The sequence below is a fragment of the Crassostrea angulata genome, chromosome 6 (assembly GCF_025612915.1).
Source record: "Crassostrea angulata isolate pt1a10 chromosome 6, ASM2561291v2, whole genome shotgun sequence".
Lineage (NCBI taxonomy): Eukaryota > Metazoa > Mollusca > Bivalvia > Ostreida > Ostreidae > Magallana > Magallana angulata.
Genome location: NC_069116.1, coordinates 48,713,370 through 48,736,330, shown reverse-complemented (window position 1 = coordinate 48,736,330; position 22,961 = coordinate 48,713,370). Strand labels below are relative to the sequence as shown.

The window sequence follows — 22,961 nt, the reverse complement described above, 5'->3', positions numbered from 1 at the left end:
CCGGTTCTTTTTATGCTGTCAGAAGAATAACAGGACTAAGACACTTTTTAAAAGTCAGGATGCTGTGCAATGCACCTTGTGTGCTCATTTATGTAGCACACTCATAAACAAGAAATTCCCGAGTGCAAGAAAAAATAGGTCACAATAACACTGATCCACAGACATTCCATTCTAGTTACATGTCACATTAACTGCTGGTGGGAATGCATCATTCTGAGATCCAAAATCTGCCTCCATAAACACTGTTTAAAATGACAACTCTTTACATTCCTTTCAAGTTTCCATTCACATTTTGATGATGGTATTTTATCTCTGTTACTAAACCTGTGTAAAAATGCAATGTGTCTCACTGACGGCAGCATCAGTGCTGCCCTCTCTTAGATGCTTAGAGATAACCCAGCAGGGAGGTAATGATTTTAACAATATGGCAGCGCTCATGGATTGCAAGAATTAGTTATTCTAAATGGTATATCTTTTTATTGAGGAAAGCTCTGTCTAAACAGTTTTCAGATATCATTATACACATCAAACAGACAAATTTGAGCCCTTGATAATTTTTTTATGTTCACTTCCTTTAATTTTTTTTATTGGAACTCTTTATTACGAGGAGATACAAAAAAGATTCTCGAGGAACGTGTCGTCTGACCTTAAACAGTTAACTGTTAAAAGCCTAGCTGTATTTGTGGTATTTTTTTTTCTTTAGACAATCATTCTATCCATGAAGTTTTGTTGGGATGTGTCTGTTATGTTTTCAAAATTTGAAGCAGTCAAAGACTTTAAAAAGACTGTTAAAGCTTGTTTATAAATAATCGTTGTAACCGATAACATTCATGATACATTAACAAGTAACTGAATATAATTTTACTTAATTTTCATTTTAATAGAAAGCGCAAAGACAGGAGTTCAATAACCAAAGTTGGTTTAACGAGGCCGAGTACAGAATGAGTACGCACGCTTTCGCGCAGCGTTTAATTTGTATAGTGACGTCATCTTTTTGCTTTGTTGACGCCATGGCGTGATAGTTTCAACTGCAGATATTCAGCGAAATTTGTTGAAAATAGCTCGTTTGATGCGTAAAATTGATATTATATTGTGGAATAAACATAAATGTTTCGAAGTATAAACCATATTTGGGCTCGGGTTGAAAACGTGAAGAGGGTTCAGCAAGCCTAGCCCTCTGTCACGTTTTCTTAACCCGCCTAAATATAGCTTAATTCATATATTTCAAAATAGTAACCATGTATTTTATATTAATGACCTTTAATGTGTGATGTTATATATTTATTTATTACTAAAATATGTCTGAATGTTTTAATAATATTATAAAGATCACCATTTTCGTCTTTGTCAAATAAAAAATAACCATTATCTGACAAACTGGGAAATTGGGGATACAAAAAAACAACTTTGATAAGACCCCTGGAACAAACCAGGAGGTAAAAGGTTTTTTTTATTTGACCATTTAATGCCTTTTAGCAATATGTAGAATAGAAAAAGAAATCCCTAGGGCAGAAGTTTAAGAAAATTGTAAAAAATGGGCAAAATTGATACATTTCAAGCAAAATCCCATAGGGTCCTATGTTAAAAATTAACAAACTTTGAGATTACCCCTTAAACAAACGGTGTGGTAAATGTCTTATTTTTTTTTTATCTTAAAATAGTAATTATATCAGTAGAAATACATGTAAAAAATTTCATTCAAAAATCTAGGACAGAAAAAATTAGACCCGGCCTCGTTAAATCAAATTTCGTTTCTTTGTTAACTAAACATGATTACATACATGTATTTCAACAGCCGTCAGATGTTTTTGATTTAGAGAAAAAATCTTTTCAAAGAAATGTAAAGAATCAACATTGTTTTAAGGATTATTCTGCAATCTCTAAACATGATAAACCTATTCAGACTTTCTCAAGAATGCACGAGACACACTGCTGTCACTAAGATCACATCTAAACATGTTCAGATTGATTGCATATATTACCTGTAAAGTGTAAACTTTGTCACCAGATTCATTCATATAGTACATCAACAACATTTTGAGACAATTATTGTCAATTTACTGCAACACCGTGAGCACGTTGATAAAAAAACAAATTCTATGTTAAATCAAGAGTTTGAAGGTAGATGAAAGCTCTCGAGAAAATAAGCGCTCAAATGATGTAAAAATTTCCTAGTCTCCAAACCTTACCAAATTCAGATTCCGGATATATATTGTTTATGACCAATCGTGAAAACATACTACATTTATTTTGATAAAAAAAATCATCATAAGGCATTTTTTTAATTATGTAAAATGCACACGTACGGTAATATAAATCTCAATCGCATTTTTATCGTACGTGTACAGGTGGTGTACGTGTACTACTTTTTCGAGTATTTTACACAGCTAGGTGCTTGTGGACAGGACCGAGCACCTCATATATATATATAGGGGAAAACGAGTGTGAAATTTCTGTTATTTTCGACTTGAGATATATATAAGGGGACGTTAATGATAATAAATAAATAAAAAATAAAAAAATACAATAAAAAAAAAAAATTGGAAAAAGCGTGGAGGGTAGTGCACGGTCCAGTCCACAAGCACCTGTGGTATTTTACTACAAGTACAAGTACCCGTAAACGTAAAAAAAAATTCTTAACCTCTCTAATGACTGCTATTGAAAAAATACCCCGCGTTTGATGTTTCTATTCATTCTGTTCTTTTTTAGGCTGAAAAAGATGGCCGAAATATGTTGTCGCATGTTGAACAAATGTCATAATTTTAAAACACATTTTTGATAAGTTGCTTAGTTGACAATCCTCACAGTACAAAACACACATTTGAGCTTTAGAATATCACTTTCTTTCTACTGTTGTTGAATTGGGCACAGGTGCAAGCAATTTAGTCACCCTTTTGTACTTGATTGCGCCTTAAGTGTGATATATATATATATATATATATATATATATATATATATATATATATATATATATATATATATATATATATACATGCGCGGATCCAGAAAATTTTTCCAGGGGGGGGTCCGAAGGATAATTGTGTTTGCCAGGGGGGGTCCGAGGCATATTTTCGCGATAATTTTACTATGTAAATTTAATAAATTTTCATTTTCCAGGGGGGGTCGGGACCCCCCCCGACCCCCCCTCTAGATCCGCGCATGTATATATATATATATATATATATATATATATATATATATATATATATATATATATATATATATATATATATATATATATATATATATATATATATATATATATATCGTTAAAATTGAATAGATTGGTTTTTTGATACTTGTAATAGTTTGATTGCCACAATTTTATCGATATTTTAAGATCTACGTTGTTTTTACTCAGAGAAACATATACTTAACGGCCACTTAACTTTTGATTGTTAACATCAAATCTCAGGAACAGCTGGAAGGTTGGAAAATATATATAGATATGAGAAATTCTGAATTTATAAAACAGAGTCTTTTTAAATTCAGTCAATTTAAAAATATAAATTTATAAATTCAGAAGTTATCTAGCTTTTTTTGGCATCACATTTATATATATTTTCCAACCCTCTATAGCTGTTCCTGAGATTTGATGTTAACAATCAAAAGTAAAGATTTTTCTGCTTGCACATTGTAAAAAATATATAGTAGAGCTCTTAAAAAATATCCTCGTGTTGTGTTTGAAAAATCAGTTTATACAACTGAGTTGTTACAGAACTATTTTAATGTATGTCAAGTCACATACCTACTACCAATAACAATGCGAACTAAATGACGCCTAATGCACCATTGGCATTAATGGTATGCAAGAAGATTTAAAAATGTTCTTGAAATACAAATACATGTAATTGTATATCGGCATCTAAATAAGGCACTTGTGATTTGTATCAATCAAATCAATAAATTTTTTTCAATATTTTAAAACCTAGGAATTTGAAACATTTTCAATTATTGAATATATATTTATTATATGTACAATACCCTATAACAACTAGTAGATGGAAAACAGTTTTCCCAGCACGTGCATAGAATGGTTCACTTCCCAGTCAGTTCTACGAACCGTGATACAGACAATAATAACTGTATCAAAATAACTATATAGTTTACCGGAATCTATATTCTATGTATATGTTTTCTGACGATATATTTTCAACCACTTCAGATCGCATGATAACAGAACTTCAACGCTTACTGACGTCTCCTCAAAACACCTGTTGGTGTCTAGATACGGAAGCAGGAACTATAGGAGGGATGAGCCAGCCACACACAATGCGTCCTCAAATTACTTGAAAAAATTGAAAAGAGGACAATATAATAGACGACGCTCGCATGAACATACAACTGTCAATTATATTTACAGCGATATCCTCTACACATCTCCCGAGATTTTAATGTCCATGTAGAATCAGCGGTTAACAGGCACGTAGCATCGGGGGGGGGGGGGGGGGGGGGGGGGGCCAGGGGGGCCTGCCCCCCCCCCCCCCCACTTTTTCTCGCAGCAACATTTTTTTTTAAAAATTTACATATAAAAAATTGAATTATAATGCAGTTGCCCCCCCCCCCCCCCCCCACTTTTTGGGGAGTATGCAAAAAATTGATATGAAAATAAGGAAACGAGGAGTGAAATTGAAGTTATATACTACGCTAGCCCCCCCCCCCCCCCCCCTGGATTAGGATTTTAAAGATTTTGGAAAAATTTAAATTCCTTTTTTTTTTTTTGCTTGTCAATATTTTTTGGATGAGTCTGCCCCCCCCCCTCCCCACTTTCAAAAACGATGGTACGTGCCTGGTTAAACATCAGTGTGCCAACAGTTTGAGATCAGTCTTAAATCAAAGTACTGATAGTACTGGAAAGCGGTTTGCAAGCTTGTTTGGAATACATTTATATATACTGAATATAAAATTCTTATACTGAAAAAGTCAACATTTTACTATATGACTAGGCAATATCTTCCCCTTCCTCAAATACCGATGCATGCTTTTTTTTTTAAAAAACTAGTATAACTGTACTGAGTATAGCACCACATCATCTATCTTGCAAATTGGTTAACACAAAAGACACCTGGGATTTAACCCTCCAGCTATAAAATAATTCAATAAATAAAAGGTAGTGTTTACTCAATGTTCAATCAAAAAAGAGGTCAAATGTAAAATATACACCAAATCATTATCGTTATCGTGATCGATAGTGATGTATGTCCATATTGAAAGTATGAAATAGTCAATCAGAATAAGACATGAATTATTCATGAGCACAAGAAAAATTAAGAGAGTTTGCCTATGATTAGTAAGCATACGCGAGATTGGCATTGACTTTCTATGACGTAAATTAACAGTTTTTTTAAAATAATTTTTTCCATTTCCATTTTGTGTAGTGAAAGATGTCATTGTTAACGAACAGTAACGGGGTGCTGAACTGCATATATTGCGTTGCTGAAAAACAGTTACCCCCATGCATTTCGATTTTATTGCTGTAAAATAGCATTGTTGATACATCGTCGTTGAATTGTACATGTACTTGATTGAATTTTTTTCATTGCTGAAGATGCTATTAAATAGATTTTATTAACACAACAGCCAGATTAAATTATAATTGTTGAAGTACAACTGTACAGCGGCAACATAACAATGTGATCAACATTCAATACGGATACCGTGTAATTAATGATGATGATCAGCGGCATACGATGTGGCTACTTATCTTTTCACTGCTGAAAAACAGAGTCTGAATACAACTCGATTTAATAGCTAAAAAAGAAGATGGATACTGAAAAATTTCGACTCGTTGCTGAAGAATAACAACATGCAATTTCATTGGTGTAAAACAAGAGAAAGGCTAACGAATTATCTTTTTGTTGAAGAAGAACATCGCGAATGGTCTTTCTTTTTATTTTGAAAAAGAACATCATTGATTGAAACAAATAAAACACAGTTTCATAGCTAAAAAAATAATGCTGGAAGTTAGCAAGACGGACATAACGCGATTTTATGTCAGAGAGAAGATATGAATACATGTACTTTGAAGAACAACAAGTGACAGTGAAAGATTTTATGGCTGAATCAATGTATCAGTAAAAGAGATATTACATTGTTTTAAATATGAAGAACGACAAAATTAATTTCTTTGCTGAAATACATGTACATCAACATGAGTAGTGAACAATTCCATCGCTAAGAATTGAAGACTTTGATATAGAACCATTTAAAAGGCGAAATATACAACATTGTGTATGTACTATACTATAGTATTTTGAAAGACTTCATTGCTGAACAACAGAGAACGATTTTTAACATGGATACTAGACAATTTTATTACCGTAGAACAGCACCATGTCTGGAGAAATTTCCGTTTTGCACACATTTTTCTATCACTGATTTTCAAATGTGTGAAAAACGGGAACATACCAGATCATGCAGTAAAAGGGAGGAAGTATGCAACATGGATTTCAGAGATTGTTGAAAACCAGCAAACTGGATACTTGAACAGTACGATTTCCTTGCTGAATTAAAATCCACGAATGGTCAACGGACGATTTCTTTGTTGTTAACAACATTGGTCCTAGACACACTCGTTGCTGAAGAACAGCGATATTCATACTGGACGATTGCATTGTTTTCAATAAATTTATTGCCACCATTTTGTCATTAATTGCTAAAAAAAAATAACAGTTTTAACACGGAACAATATTCAGTAGATATTATGACAAGGTAAGGAATATGAAATGACCAGTCCAGTGACCATGTGATATGTAAACATTAATCAGTTTCATCAACTAGGATATACTGACTATATTTATTAGTATAAACTAGTATTATACAAACATTGACATTGGACGTTTTGTTAGTTAGATCCGTTAATTCTATTTGTTCTTCCATGCATTCCTCTTCCTTTAGAGGAAATCATGGTATAATTATAGCAACAAATTGTGATCACGGTAGTAACAAAATATTTACTACTACCTGGTATTGTATCGCAAGTATAATATACGAGAGCGGGTAATGTTAAATATTTTCCGCATTCTTCTATCTTTCTCTTGAAATTTCCTTTTAATTTATAATCTGAAATTAGTTGAAGTACTTAAAATATCTTTTATTTAATTTCCTTGTTTTCAATGCTTGCTACATATAATTTAATATGAATTGTCATAATATTTGATGGATATAGTTCAGTGTCAAAAACAAAGTTTTTTACAAGTATATTTGTAAATATCATGTTGAGATCGAAAAAGATTAAACTTAAATAAATATACGCTCACTAACAAACAGACACTACAAAAACACCACTAAAAGTTGTGTTTTCAATGAAATCAGTCCAATAATTTAACAGCACTGAATGTTTCTCTTTCTGCATGATAAAAGAATATGGGGGAATAAGGAGGGTAAAATCCCAACACAGGATGCATAAGATGACCCCGTACAAAAATAACCCCTGTCTTTCTCATCTATCTATCTATCTATCTATCTATCTATCTATCTATCTATCTATCTATCTATCTATCTATCTATCTATCTATCTAGATTGATCGATTGATCGAACTCTAATTAATAGCACAAAATGTTGAATTTCAAAGTCATAAATCCACTTCCGGTTACAAGTAATTTGCTGGCCATTCTTTTTATTTATTCAATCTTTATAACATGTACTTAAACTTCCAGTGTTTAATTATTTCTTCACATCATCGACCACTTTCTGTCAACGTGACGATGATTGGGAATTTAAACATAATATTCCTTTTTTATTTGACGTACACATATTTACAAAAAAAATTGAAACATACAAGCAACTGTGAATGTTTGAATACAGAACAAATATAGTATGTAAAAAATAAACAATGAAAAAATATGGTGAGGGTCTTTCAAAATATAAATTGACCTCATGAAAGAACGGACGTTTAATGGTAACAATTGTCTATTCATGACGTACATGTAAGTAACATTCGTGTGTAAAGCTATGATACCGAAACCAAATCTAAAACAGCTTCGGTTTAAACATGAAACACCCCCAGGTTTAAAATAGCAAGGCATATGTATTACAACATGTATGTCTCTTGTGTATATGGATCATTTTGATTTTTTCTCACATATTTGATTATAATTTTCAAATGTGTTCCATTTCCTTTTCGAGGATGTAAATGTACAATTGAAGAAATAAATACTTATATTGTACATTATAAACCAATAAAATGGTTCCCCGTCTGATAACTGATATTGTCCTCCTGTGAAGGTTGTGATGGCCACAACAAAATAATACTCTTTTAGCTTTTGATAATTCAACTTCCATTCAACCACGATCTTCAATATCACTATAGTCTAAAGTCTATCAGACCACCAAACAAAACAAAAACAGTGTTTTCCAACCGCTGGTCCAGTTTACAAATTACTACTGAATATCTCCTTCTGTAATGAATACACCGTATTTCTGTCTTCTGTCTTTTTGGAATTCCGGATTTCAGATAGACGCTTGCACAGTCCGATCTCATCGTACTCTTCGATCACTTGCTGTTTCGACATTTTCCGTCCTCCTCCGTAAGGTCGATCGGGGATGTCGTCATAGTTACGGAGCAAGGGAACTAATGTATGGAGTGACAAAAGGTAACCTTGAAGAGCCCGGTGGTTTTTTCTGTAAAGACAAAATGAATGATTAATTCACTTGAATTATTTAAGACTGAAATAGCAAATAGCCAGTGACTAATTCATTTCGTCTTCTAGGATTCAAATCCTCCTTTCCTTACTTGCCCGTTTTATCCCACATGAATGAAAAGCAACGTAGTATAGAAAGCATATTTCATTGGCAACGACAAGAGTTTTCTATATATATATATATATATATATATATATATATATATATATATATAATAAAAAACTTTTAAAACACTGTTTCATTGAAACACTGAAAAAGAGACTTTGGATATATATATATATATATATATATATATATATATATATATATATATATAATATATATATATATATATATATATATATATATATATATATATATATATATATATATATATATATATATTATTTTAACTCTTAAATCAAAGTTCTACAGAAACTTTTCGGAAAAATACAGAAAAAACAAGCACCCTTCTCCCCCATCCATACTGTAACACAGAACAAAAACAAAACTATCACCTTTTTGACGACTAGCAGACTTACCTTCTCTGTACAACAGATACGAAATTGACGATCAGGAGCAGAAGTAGAACGGCGACCCCGCCTACGATGACGTAGGGCTGTATTATGTCAATAATATCTTCAGGGGGTTCTTCTGTAGACGTAGTCTGGGAGGCGGTAGACGTAGAAGAATTATTATCTAGACAAAAATATAGAACAATAATTTACCACGTAGTATAACATATATTATAGCTTTCATAGAATTCTTACTGTTACTGTTAATTTTAGATGAGTTAATATAAGCAAATTTAGCAACCATTTATTTTATTTAAAACTTTTTACATAATATAAATTCTTCTAAAGCTAGAACTGTTTCTTATTTTTAATGATAGAATTTCTCTTTTTCTAGTCTCTAACAATTTCAAGCTCATTCATTGTGTTTTCTAATTACTGTATAAAGTCTTGACCAGTTGATTTATATGTGACTTGTTTAGTTGACTGTCAACAGGTCTGATTTAGATATCACATGTACCTTTAGATTGAGACAAAGATATAATTTTTAAATTAAATTCCCATCATACCTTCTGAAAATGTACTTTTGTCGCTAGACTATCTATTCTCATATGTGGCTGTGTCATATTTAGTAGCCATGTTTATAAGTATAAGAATATTTATCGTATTTTTTTAACACATATAGTAAAAAGTGAAATGGCCATAGTTCTATTTGCTATTTGCATTGTTATTAATATATTTACAAGTTTTTAAACTATTTTAACAACCCCCACTCCTCAATTAATATTCTGGAAATCGATCGCTTGACGCGGTTAAAATCGGGATATCCTGGTATGTCTCTGAGCCTGCTACAGTTTTGCAGCTCAAACATCCGTCTAGTAAAATTTTGCATCTAATTAGCAATTTCTCTCATCATTACCAAGCATTACCTCATCTTGTGTTTATATTTTGATTTTGGACGTTATTTTTTTTATGCCGAATTCTCATTAGGCACCAGGAAGCTTTATCAAAACTGTGTTACAATAACACAAAATACAAATTCAAAACAAGTACAACACTGGTATATAAGTAGAATAGTGTTCCAGCTGCATACTAAGTAATTGATACGGACGAAACGCACGGATGTCCCTATAAATCCCAATATAAAACTGCGACAAGCGAACGATCATGCCCGATTTCCTGGGACGGCTTGAACATTCGACGTCCAAATATACTGCCCACACTAAATTTCGCAAGATAATTATAGAGGGTACAACACTCTTAATGCTAACACATATTGAATAATTTCATTTATGCCTGTTGTATTTGGACATCCCACGAACGACTTCAATTTTGCCCATTTACATTCTTGATAATTAGAATTTGTTTTATAATCTTTACAAAGTATTGACAGCGATCTAAGTTTGTGTGAAGAACAGTAAGACAACAGTTCTAAAATAGATCTATTTCTTCTAAACTTTATTGTTCTACTGCATTTTTTTTTTTACAGAAAGTATACTTTTGTATAATGCCAATGATCAAAACAGCGATTTTATAATATTGAAAGGTAAGACAATATCGGATGGAAAGCAAAGTAAGCAAGATTGACATAGATCCATGTATAGCAACTGCAAACCTGTGGTGGACTCTGTAGAGATGTTCTGGTACGCTACATCAAAAACAAAAAATCAAAAACAAAATAAACCTGCACAAAAAACCCTCCAAAAACTACAACAACAACAAAAAACCAAAAACCCAAACCACATGATAATGATTAATAAAAGAATGAATCAAATTGTTACAATCGTTTAAAACTCATCCAATGCTATTTTTTCTACAGACAGAACTTGAATATGCAAAAGGGACATACTTATGACTTTAAGAAGATGCCTATTACTTTTTTGTGCTTGAAAATAATTCTCAGAAAGCAAATCTCTATTACATAACCTTTAAACATTGAACTTTTTATATATAATATAAGCATTTTCGTGCTTTTTGCGTATATATGTATAAAATTTTGTCAATAATTAATCTAAATACCAAATCAAAACCATTAGTCTGTCTAACTAGAGTGTTGAATATTCAACTAGACATATCTTTAATCCAAAGGTCTATTTCTCATCTTAAGTGTATCGAAAATTCATGCAGACATACTTGATAGTTTTTCCTGAAAAGACATTATTTAATTTGTGTGCTGCAGGAGTAGATTTAATCAGTAATATTTTTACGGCAGTATTATATAATTTACTCTATAATGTATACAAGTATCATTGGGAGAGGACAAAATTTAACAAAAGTTAAAAACGTTTTGATAAGATCAGTACAATATAGGACAATTAAACAGACAAGGGAACACATTCACATATTCTCTAGATTTGATTCAGTGTGATTATGTTTAAAATAAACAAAGATTCGTTCTAAACGAATTGATTTTTTATTTCAAATATCTAAACATACTCCCCTAAATTCAAAAATAAATTTTTTTCCTTTCTGCTTCATTAATTGTACGATCCTATCGTGCAACGAGACACTGCCACGTGCTTCCCTATACCATAGTACGTGTATAAAATATACTTCACTTTTTGTTTTTAAATTGGCACCATAATCCAATACAGTAATGAAATTGCATATATTGATTGAAAATATTTTTCAAAAACTAAAAGGATGTTTTCTCTACAATATTGTAAAGTAATCTCTTAAAAATTTAAATACATTTTACATTTTCCCCCCAAACAATCATAATCAGTTGGCATTATCTTAATTTATGAAAAATGTGCGCTTAGAGAATTAATATTTATTAATATTCACTAGGAATTCCATATCCAAATTAGTAATTAAATTTTTTTAGTTCGTTGGATATATTTTATATATATATATATTTTTTTTAATAAAATATCAAAGCGTGAGTTATTTCCCCTGTATCACGTTTGTGATGTTTTGATTTACATTAATTTTATAATAATGTTAAATGTTTAACTTAAATTCAAATAAATTAAAAACTTACATGACATGTTACCTGGTGTTTTGTCATTAACTGTTCCATTAGATGGCGCTACCAATGAAATAAAAGAAGTTCCCTTCGTAGTTAATTTTGTTTTAACAAAATACGATTAAAATGATTTATTTACTTTGGTTCTTAAACTGTTATACTCACAATCATTGCAAGTTACCTTCTGAAAACCAAGAAACGTCAGCTCTAAGAAAAGCACAATGTCACGAGCTTTCGACGAAACACAGTAGGTGTAAACTGACATTTTCATGAGTGCTGGTACATGTATTGTTACTTTCTCAGTGCCACAACGAGAACTGTGACCAGGAACTATAAGCTCGTGTACTAGTCCGAAGGAGGAAAATCAAGCACCATACTTTTATTAGGTTTTTGATCATGTGATTTCATGTTTTTATACTGGGGAAGTATAGATACAATTCCAATTCAGGCTTTTGGCCATGAACGACAAATCTAGCTGCAGCAAAGTGTGTATATTGAGTTGAATGTAAACCAAGCCTCCAAAAAGTATTTCCTCGCTTTAGTATCTTCCTTTATATTGATTACAATCTCCTAGCTTTTAGGTTAAATTTGTAAGAAAGATATTATTACGCAACATTTCTTCCGACCATAGGACGCTATTTAAAAAAAATCCCGCAGAGTGTACGTAAGGAAATTATTAAAGGAAGATATGAAATTGACTAAAACAAGGCAAAAAGCCGATCTCTTCATTAAAACTTAGCGTATACATATTGTATTGTGGCGCATTTTATGGTACTTTAAATTCCACATGCAGTTTAAAGTAGATAAAACAGATAAAAGTACATAAAACACAAAACCAAGGAGTGCAACCGGCTAACCCGTCAATTTGTTATGATGATTTAATGTTGAACGATCTTTTTTTGTACCTTTATGTTTTGTATGTCTGTTTTACTATTCATATAACATTTTATTTTGCATTTTTATGTCATATTTAAGTTAGCAGGGTTAACATTACAGCTTCCTCATCAAAAAAAGAATTTAGGCTCAATTTGAAGTCAAAAGTTGACATTCCGTTCTTATTGAGGAGGAAGGAAATACGTTTATTAAAAGTGCATATGTAATTGCAGTCTAAAATGAGGCAGGTTGATACTCATTTCCTTCTTATAAGTGACAAAGATCACCCATCTATACAAGATGATGAAAGCTGAATCGAGAAAACATTTCAAGTATCAAGCAGATTGACAGATAACATGTGTTTTTATACATGTTAACGCACGCACAATTAAACAATCAAATCTTTAAGTGTAACTTAAATCTTCATACTTTTAAAAGGTTTTTGATCATGTGATTTTATCAAATGACAAATGACAATGGCATAAATGATTTGATTAAATAAATCTTTTATAAACTTAAAATTGATGTAATACTTTTAATAATAATATAAATTTCTGAAAAATCATTGTAAGCAAATGAGACATACAGTTTTTTTAAAATAGAAAAACTCATCTTATAGATGTTAAAATATGTGTAAAGAATATATTATATATACAGTGTCGATAAACAACATGACTCCACCGTCCTTCAAAACCCCTAGTATCGTCACTGTTCAATAAATGATATTGCTTTTGTTTTACTAGATGTTCCATTTCCCAACTTTATTTACATATAAATATAATGGAAACGGTAACTTCATTGTCTTCTGTTTTTCTGTACCCTTTTATTTTTCACCTTTGTTTACTTATCGTTATTTTTGCGAAAGTTCCTGTTCACATTTGACTATTTCACATTCGGATTGAACAAAGTAATGGAGTCAACAAACATTTCCTTCTCTAGGTGACTGAATGTCTGTCCTATCAGAACTAGATATATGTTTGGTTTAAAGCGTTGCAAACACGTTTCCTTGCTAAATTTGATACATTATCTAACGATGTGTTTGCAAGTAGACATAAAATGACTTTATCGTTGTGATTCCGATAGTTCTTATAACGAACAAATGCAACCAAGGAAACCAATGTATTGTGCAAACACTGCAATGTGTAACGTATAAATTTCTTTAGGATGAATGTCAACGGCACATTAACTAGTATTTAAAAAAAACTTCTGAGCGTTTAGTGATCACAGGAGGATTCGACGTAAAGTCTTGTAGTATGTCTTATATACCACCACAAATCGTCCAATGACAGAGCAGAAACTATGATCCGTATAACATAAATTCAACAGTGGACTCTATAACTCGTTGTACGTCCATTGACTATAGGTTACTACTCAGCACCTCTCGCTGCAGGGAGTACATTGAATCCCTGCTTTGGGCGTGTTCCGTACTATGCCTTTCCCTTTCTTCCGTATTGCAGACTGGTTCTATCTCTTTATCAAGTTCTGTTTCTGATTCATGTTCTGTTTCTGTCTTTTTTACAGGCTTGCATTCTTCTGCATCATTTGACTCATATCTATGATTCCCTATCATTTCAATCTCATCATAATCTGTGGCGGTTCCACAGCCCCGTACCCGCTTGGATATTACTCTAATTTCAGGATCTTGTTCCTCGTTCACAACTTCATTATAGTTCCGCCCAGATGGAAAAAGCGCATGTAGTGACATTAGGTATCGCTCAACAATGCGGTGATCATTCCTGAAATATGAAACACTAACAGAATGAAAATACACATTTCGACTCTAAAAAGTTAATTTTGTTTGACCTTGTCATATCGAAACATCGTCAGTAGGAAGTGGAATAAGCTGAAATCTACAACCAAAGACGACCAACAAGACTGTCAACAAGCTGATTCAATAGAAATAGGTACAATATATAGTTTTTATATTTGTTTCATTATTTTTGTCGAATTGATGTCAAATTTCAATCATATTATTCCGATTTACCCAGCGTTCAGTATTAATTTTCGGAAATTGTCATTTGACCGTTTTAAAGTGATTTGTTTCATTAAAAGATGAAACAGATTTATTTAATCATAAATGTAATCCCATAATTTTGCAGTCATCGGTATGATAAAAGAATGTTATGATTGTTCTTCCACAGTTTGTCCGTGCCTCAACAGACTGCTTGTAATGGGATTTAGAGGACATTAACTAAGTTAAATTTTTTGTAGGTTTTTTTTTTTGCTTTAATATTTTCGACTGTATGGAAATTATACCGTCAAGTTGTATTATTTGCAATTTCTTATTTTTTCAATAAAGATATGTTGAAATTAAAATATTTTTGTCAGATTAACTTTTTTTCTGTTAGATTTATTGTATCTAAAGGTTGTGTTGCTTTTGATTTTGCTGAAGCAAATATACTGGCTTCAACAATCCCATCGTCATGGCCGTTTTTTTATCAAAGAACATGGGGCATAAACCCACTGAGGTCCATTTGAAAAACCCACATTTTTTTTCTTACAAATAACACTTTTGTTACATTTATTAAGCATATGTAATCATTTTCATTCAGTATTGCCAAAACCTTAAAAAATTGACCTCAATGTAGAAAGCGAGTTTAGTTGTCTCGAAGGGTCAACCGAGCAAAGAGGGATTGAGTTTAATGCAACTCTCTGCAAAAGGTTGTAGTATATGATGACGTATGTGTGCTCTACATCGTTTGGTGAGTTATAATAATGAACTAGCTCGGGTCACGTGGAAAGTGTGTGGGTAAGAGACTTAACTGAGCTGACAACCACTGGGTGTGATCATGTACCACCACGTACTGATCAGTGAACGGAAATCCAACTGTAGATTCAACTCGGTTTAATATTTTGACACCTTCTCCGAATATTTCAAGAATCAACCGTCCTTTCCTGACATATTCTACTTTTCAAATAGAATCTGCAATATGACTATATATATATATATATATATTGCAGATTTTATTTGAAAAATAGAATATGTCAGAAAAGCCACAACTCTGAAGACCACTATGTTAAAGCTTGTGCTTCTATTTGATATATATCGATGCATTCATATTTTATGTTTTGTTTATTGTTAATATTGATAAATTGTCGAAATAAACATTTGCAAGAGCGACAAGCACTCAAACTTGTGGACTTGAGGACGAATTTTCAGAGTTAAGTCTTGTAGGACTGTCCAAAGATGGAACACCAATTATTGTTTTAATTACTTTTTATTGTTTAGTCGACCCCCCCCCCCCCCCCCCAAAAAAAGTGACAAATGCTTAATAAGACTACTGACAACAAACTTTTCTTAAATTAACTAAATCCACAAAAATTGATCTCCATGACTATAGATGACATCAGCGACTTTGAGATATATTTAACCGGACACGACCTTGAGATCGTGGAACTAACTTTTGAACTGAGGCAAACGATGAAACCAAGGAATAATGGCTCGGTGATGTTTGTCTATCAAAATCAGATAAGGAAGCAGGAAAAAGAATGTAGTTTCTGAAAACTACTCAGTTTTCCAATTAGAAACTATACGCAAGAACTTTACACCCGTAGCAAGTGCATTCTAAATTCTGCAACATTTGAAAAAAAAATGTGTAACATAAACAGGATAGTAGTAAGTTAACCTATCAGTGGGCAACAATTAGATTTGACAAAATTATGAAATATTTGATAATATGAGTACGGCAAGAGCAACTTGCTATAAGCTTATCAATGTATGTGATAGTAAATTTATTTACATACTAAGTGGCTAAGTAGGTCTCCTTTCATTATGTATACAAGAATATCCCAGGTTCAGTTACATATATCTACAACTAAATCTGACGTCATTAACCTTGTTTATTTCCTTGAAGAATTTGAAAAGTTAAATGATTATTGACCTTAAATTGGCTATATGTTTGAACTAACATCAATTCATAAATATATAACGATCGTTACATTCTACTCAAGCTATATAGATGAACTTGATATAGTTAAATGTTTGAGTGTTGTAAACGTTGAAACAATCAAAGATCAATAGATTAAATTATTCAGGGGGTATGGTTTCACAATAATATAGCGATATTATGATTGTACAAGTACATTCTTGTGCTGTGTAAATCCTGCGTTTACTATTTTTCCCTTTTAGAAAGTAAATGTACAACGATCACTATTAAGTAAACCTCCAATAGTTGGCCAATTATTAAGGAAAAGTAAATATCTAAAATTGTTAATTTTCACAACACTAAAAAAGTAAAGTAATGCATATTTTCGTTATAGTATAACCATGGTAACTATCGAGAAATCAGCTTATCATGAAAATTTAACAGATTTTGATGGTTTTGAAAATAAATCTTAATTATATATGTATCGCAATTTTTACATTCAAACCTTTTTTGTGTAATAAATGAATGCTGTTGCTATGAAGGTAATTAAAGAGTAAGAATTTTTGCGTGATTTTCTATAAAAACAAACTCATACATTTTAAAACCCACAAACACTGTGGTAAAGAACTACTCCCCCGTTTGAAGGTTATGAAAATTGGAGCACTTTTTTTTAACAACAGCAGTACAAATTTAGAAGTACTGCTAAATCAAGCAGGGAAGCTTTTCAAAATCACCCAATTATTTTTAATGTTTCGGATATTCATACTTTGAAACCATAGGAAAGGGTTTCAATATTTATACTATATTTATGATTTTTAAAAAAATTATTATTGATTGATTTGATTGATAACCTATTTAGGCTTATATAGATATGAAAAAAGCAAACATACAACCACTTTTTCAACGGTTTTCTTAATCCAATTCATTATGTTTTATCTACCACCGATATATTATATTCACCAATAAATCCTGGTTGGTTTGTATCCTTAACTTAACCTTAACCTTTCATGGCTTAAAGAAGATAAAATTATGCAATTATTTTTAAACTTAAGTCTCTGCAACTGAGCAACTGATACCCCTGGTAACCAATTTAAAGTGCTTGGCTGGTTTATGCAAAGTTAGACCTAACTATTAGGCCTAAGCATCAGGGAGGATTCAGCCCCCCCCCCCCTTTCAACTTTTTCATAAAAACATAATTGTTCCTAAATTAACATTAAAAAGATTGAAATATTAATAGTGATATTGAAAATTGTAGTAATTGGTATACTAGCCCCCCCCCCTTCCCCACGGACTAGGAATTTCATAATTTGGGGGAAACAATTTGGTAGGTAAGATTTTTTTTAGTTCTAGGTATACCTAGGTATACTGTCCCCATTATCTATTCATGTTATATAAAGAAATAAGCAACTTCCGGAACACTATATAAAGTTTTTGGTTTTAAAAAACCTAACAACTTAGAATCGATAGTTATTCATTTCTGAAACTTCCTTATCAATTAAAATCTTGTATCTCATGTGCATTTGTCTTTTCATATTTACCGGTTTACAAGGACTTTACACACATTTTTATTGCAAGGAAATGCCAAGTTATATGTATTCGACCTTTTGAAGTTGTGTCAATATGCTTTAGTATTACCAATTGGCACAAAAAGGAAAAATATTTTGAATAATATACAGCTGTACTTTTTTTGTTTCTAAATGATCAAATTATATATTTGGTTTACATTTAACAGAGAGAGAGAGAGAGAGAGAGAGAGAGAGAGAGAGAGAGAGAGAGAGAGAGAGAGAGAGAGAGAGAGAGAGAGAGAGTACCTTCTCTTTATAACTGAAACCGTGTTGACAACCAACAGAAGAAACAAAATGGCTACCCCTGCAAGAATGGCCCATGTCTGCAAATCACCATATATTGAGGACAAACGTGGACTCTTTGTACTGTTTTCTAGAAGAAGAGTTTTTGAAATAGTGTACAATGAAATAATTCGTCAAATATCCCAAGTTAGAATGTAATTTGCTTTTAATCCATGTTATCATCATCTTAAAATACCGATCATAACCATGTGTTCACTCACCATAAACGTGAACATGTAATCTATGAGAATAAGCTCATTATTATTCCTCATTAATAAGCAAATAAGATAACTCTAGAAGACTTTAACATGACCTTACAAATTATTTCACAAAAAAATAACAAACCTTTTTCACCATAGTTTTCTGTCGAATAATTTGTTTGTGTAGGTGTCATCTGGGCTAAGAAAAACAAACATGAAAATAACATGTACATCCGCTTTTAAAATTTAAAATAGTAAAGTCAATTTGTAAAAAAAAATAAATCAAAATTAGCCTAAAAATAATGCGTCGTTAAAGTAATCTTTGAACTTAATATAATAAATAACGATTGCCTAATATTCATAGTTATCAAAACGGCATTGGTTGCACATTTCTTTAAAAACAATAAAAAAATGTTCGATGATTTATGTATCGATCAAAACAACACTGAAAGAAGAATACAAATGTACCTTTTTAAAATATATTAAAATCCGAATTTGAACACTAATTTACCCACAATTAGTGTATTGATATAACTCGTAGAATGTACTTCCTGATAAGAATCGGTCCCGGAACTGAATGTTCGATACATCGTTCCAATCCCTGTTAAAGTTGGCAGGTGATTAAACCACTTCATGTGTTGAGATGTATATCAATTATGTACATAAGTACATGATGATATGTGAAAACTCGTGTGAAACTTGGTACTGTAACGCACCTCAAACATGAATGATACATTGGATAGGTGTACAACTAATGAATTATTCCATGAAAGATGACATTAATATTTTAACTAGGTCTTAAGATTAATTAAATGTACAGTAACTATCAAAGAGTGAAACGACTCTCACAACTTTGTGATATACATTTGAATCAAAATCTCACAAAGTCATAAACTTATTCTTTTTGAAAATCCTTCATTCAATAGCTAATTTAATTAATAACATGATATAAACTTAATTAAATTGCGTGCATAATTGGCGAAATGAAAAAAAATCACACATCTTGATTCATATCATTAAGCATTATTTCCTTTAGTTTAAATGTGTATTCAAACAATTGCACTAATTACCTAGCACTAATATTCATACAATAATACTTGTACCTGGCACTAAAACATACACTAGAGTACACCTCTTACTATATTCGAGACTTTGTGAGATCGATCTTTGATTGTATTTCTCTTCCACATTGTTTATACTATAAATTTCACGATGCATGATAATAGCGTATTTTCATTCTATAAACACAACAGATATAGGTTTCCAAATTAAGGTACCTCACTACACCCAGACTTATACTTTTTAAGACACTACGTCACAAGATGGCGATTTAAATGTTTTGTTAAACTGTTTATATCGTTCGATTGGGTTGTATATCGTTGTAGCTCAATGGTTAAAGTATTGGGCTTCTGGACCGCTGATCATGAGTTCGAACCCGCCAGGAACTTTTGTTTATGTTAACTGAATTAAATTTTAGGAAAGGTAATTTTTCATCCAAAATTGCAGGCAGATTTTTCCCTATTTTACTTAAATACTTCTTATCCATTATGATATCTATCATAATCAAGTAATTTTCTGCTGATTTGAGAAAATAAATTCAAGGTGTAGTGAGCCACCTTAAGCCACACGACGTTTTGTGCCTAAATCTTGACCTTTTACTTAGCCAAATTGCAATTTTTGGTGTGAATGGGTCTACACTCCACCCTATAAGAACTTTCAGAAAAAGGATAAGTTTCATTTTTGTTTATTGATTTATTAAAGTGGAGTCTAGACCCATTTTAGGTCAAAATTCGCGGTTATCACTAAAAACTTCAAAAATTTATTCTTAATTGTCAAATTATAAAAGTTATCCACACCAACTAACATGTGCAATTGTAGCTCACTGTGATAGGCCGAGGACTGTAGACAGTACCTCTCAAATGAGAGGATGTTCGAATCCTAGTGGACTTTTATCTTTAAGTTCTACGCTTTTGTTTCCTTTAAGGTAAAATATAATATTTTGATTTTTGTGAATCTAGAATTATTTTAGAAAACATTTAGAACTCTACAGATAAAGACAGAAAATACATTATGATCTAGACAATTCCAAATTACGTATAAAAACAATAGAGCTAGCACAGTCAGAGATTTTTTGAGATTACAATTAAATTGTAAAGAAAATATAGAAACGAAAATAAGAAGAAAAATATAAATGTAAGTGTATTAATGATCAGAGAATGCCGTTTAATATTATACATGTACTGATGCACACCTTCAAAGATTTTTAATATGAGATTAAATATCCTAGGTACGGGGGATTCGACAGGCAGTGTACGCTTTTCTCCTTTAAATACATGTAACTCGAAATTTTATTTTACTTCCCAACATATATATAGTTGAAAAATCCCCTTCCAAAGAAATGCTATTTTGATTAACTTTGTAGATGAATTCATCGTGCCGATTATATATCGTTCAGAACAAAATGAAAATCTATGCATCTAATAAAATAAAAATGAAAAAATCACAAAAGCGTTAAAAAACCTCAAAGATGTGGGGGGGGGGGGGGGTGGCAGAGAAAAAACAAACATTATACATGTACATAAAATAAAGCCTAACGTTTGAACCCACACCATATGAGTTAAATAAGCTCTATTCAAGGAAGCCTCTTTAAATAATTAATAAAACTAACCAATCACCTAGCAGTTTTCTAAATCATTATTAATAATAAAACACACAGCCCTATTTTCATTATTTCCTAATTATCTCGCAAAAAATTAACGGTTCTTGACCTACCTCTTCAAAAAAAAAATCATTATTTTTTAATAATAATAATATTATTAATAACAATATGAGCTGTATTTTTTAGATTTTTATTTTGCTGCAAAAACCTGCGATTATGATAAGTCTGCATATAACTTAAACTTTTATTATAAATAAGATTTGAAAAAATCAAAATTTTTGTCAAAGGAAATATTTCTTTTCTAAGGAATATATAGCAAATCAATTTTTGTACAGGACGACAATAATTCAATTTTGCTCCAAATAAGGCTTCTTAACGGCCTTTTCCACAAAAATATGGCTAACAGAAATTAAAAAGCCATGATATTTTTGTCATTTTTGTAGAAAAGACCATTTAAGTAAAAAAAAAAACCTCAATATGAAAAATGCAGCTCATATTGCTTTAAAATAAGGTCCGACAGAAGGGAAATACCTGCTCCAAAACATCAAGTTAAAAATAAAATGATTTTTAATGACTCTTTACGTCAATTATTATGTCACTAGAAATACTTTTTAACTATCCTAAATTGAACGTATTTATCACTACTTTAAACTACAAGTTCTATTAATAACTTGGATCTGGGGCAGAAAAAGAATTGTACAGCACATACAGGTAGTTTATTAATACAAAATGCAAGCTTACATCCATGATCAAGTCTTTCTTACATAAAATTTGTATTCATATACTTATGGTTAATTTTGAATGCTCACCTTCTTCTAAGCACTACTTTTAGGTACACTAATCTGATACTTGATTCTGTCACGATAGGGAGTACAATCAATTATACAACGATAATCATTTTCGTCTGCTGTGTATCCTTGCAGTTATTTTATCAGGGACGGGAAGTTTTTCATTACAAGTTGGCAATCGTCGTGTTTAAGGGTATTGAATGGACTTCCGTATTAAAACGATCAGTTTTCTGAGAAAAAAAATCCAAATTACAAAAAAAGAACCAGATAGAAAGAAGAAAGTGTGAACGACTGAGAGAGAGAGAGAGAGAGAGAGAGAGAGAGAGAGAGAGAGAGAGAGTTTAAGTGCAACCGTCCGAAGCATTTTACTATTATGTTTCCTACTGAAGTATATTATTTGTCTCAAGATAAACACATTCCTTAATCTTATTTTTATGCACAACAATGCATAACAAAGCATAACATTAAACAAGCTCTTGACCTGCAGCTCTTTAAAATGATGTCAAATTCCCATGATTTTATATAGAATGTTGCGAAATTGTTTTATCTTATATATATATATATATATATATATATATATATATATATATATATATATATATATATATATATATATATATATATA

The 22,961-nt window shown here is 31.4% G+C and overlaps 1 protein-coding gene across 12 annotated transcripts in view; it reads right to left on the bottom strand.

The window, feature by feature from the left end:
* Window positions 1-6,029: 6,029 nt before the first annotated feature.
* Window positions 6,030-22,961, bottom strand: part of LOC128186905 (uncharacterized) — an 82,346-nt gene continuing 65,414 nt past the window's right edge. The window contains exons 4-9 of one of the 12 annotated variants that reach the window (XR_008244002.1): window positions 19,035-19,088; window positions 18,654-18,780; window positions 12,265-14,712; window positions 12,119-12,166; window positions 10,751-10,783; window positions 9,166-9,322 (exon numbers count right to left, since the gene is read on the bottom strand). Coding sequence is in view for 6 of the 12 variants with exons in the window: in XM_052856868.1 (XP_052712828.1) it covers window positions 8,374-8,623; window positions 9,166-9,322; window positions 10,751-10,783; window positions 12,119-12,166; window positions 12,269-12,374 (594 nt within the window). In the remaining 6 variants the exon portion in view is untranslated. Of the gene's footprint in view, window positions 8,624-9,165; window positions 9,323-10,750; window positions 10,784-12,118; window positions 12,167-12,264; window positions 14,713-18,653; window positions 18,781-19,034; window positions 19,089-19,357; window positions 19,579-22,961 lie in introns of those variants that run through there. The other 11 variants (XR_008244001.1, XR_008243998.1, XM_052856872.1 and 8 more) reach the window with 11 other exon arrangements.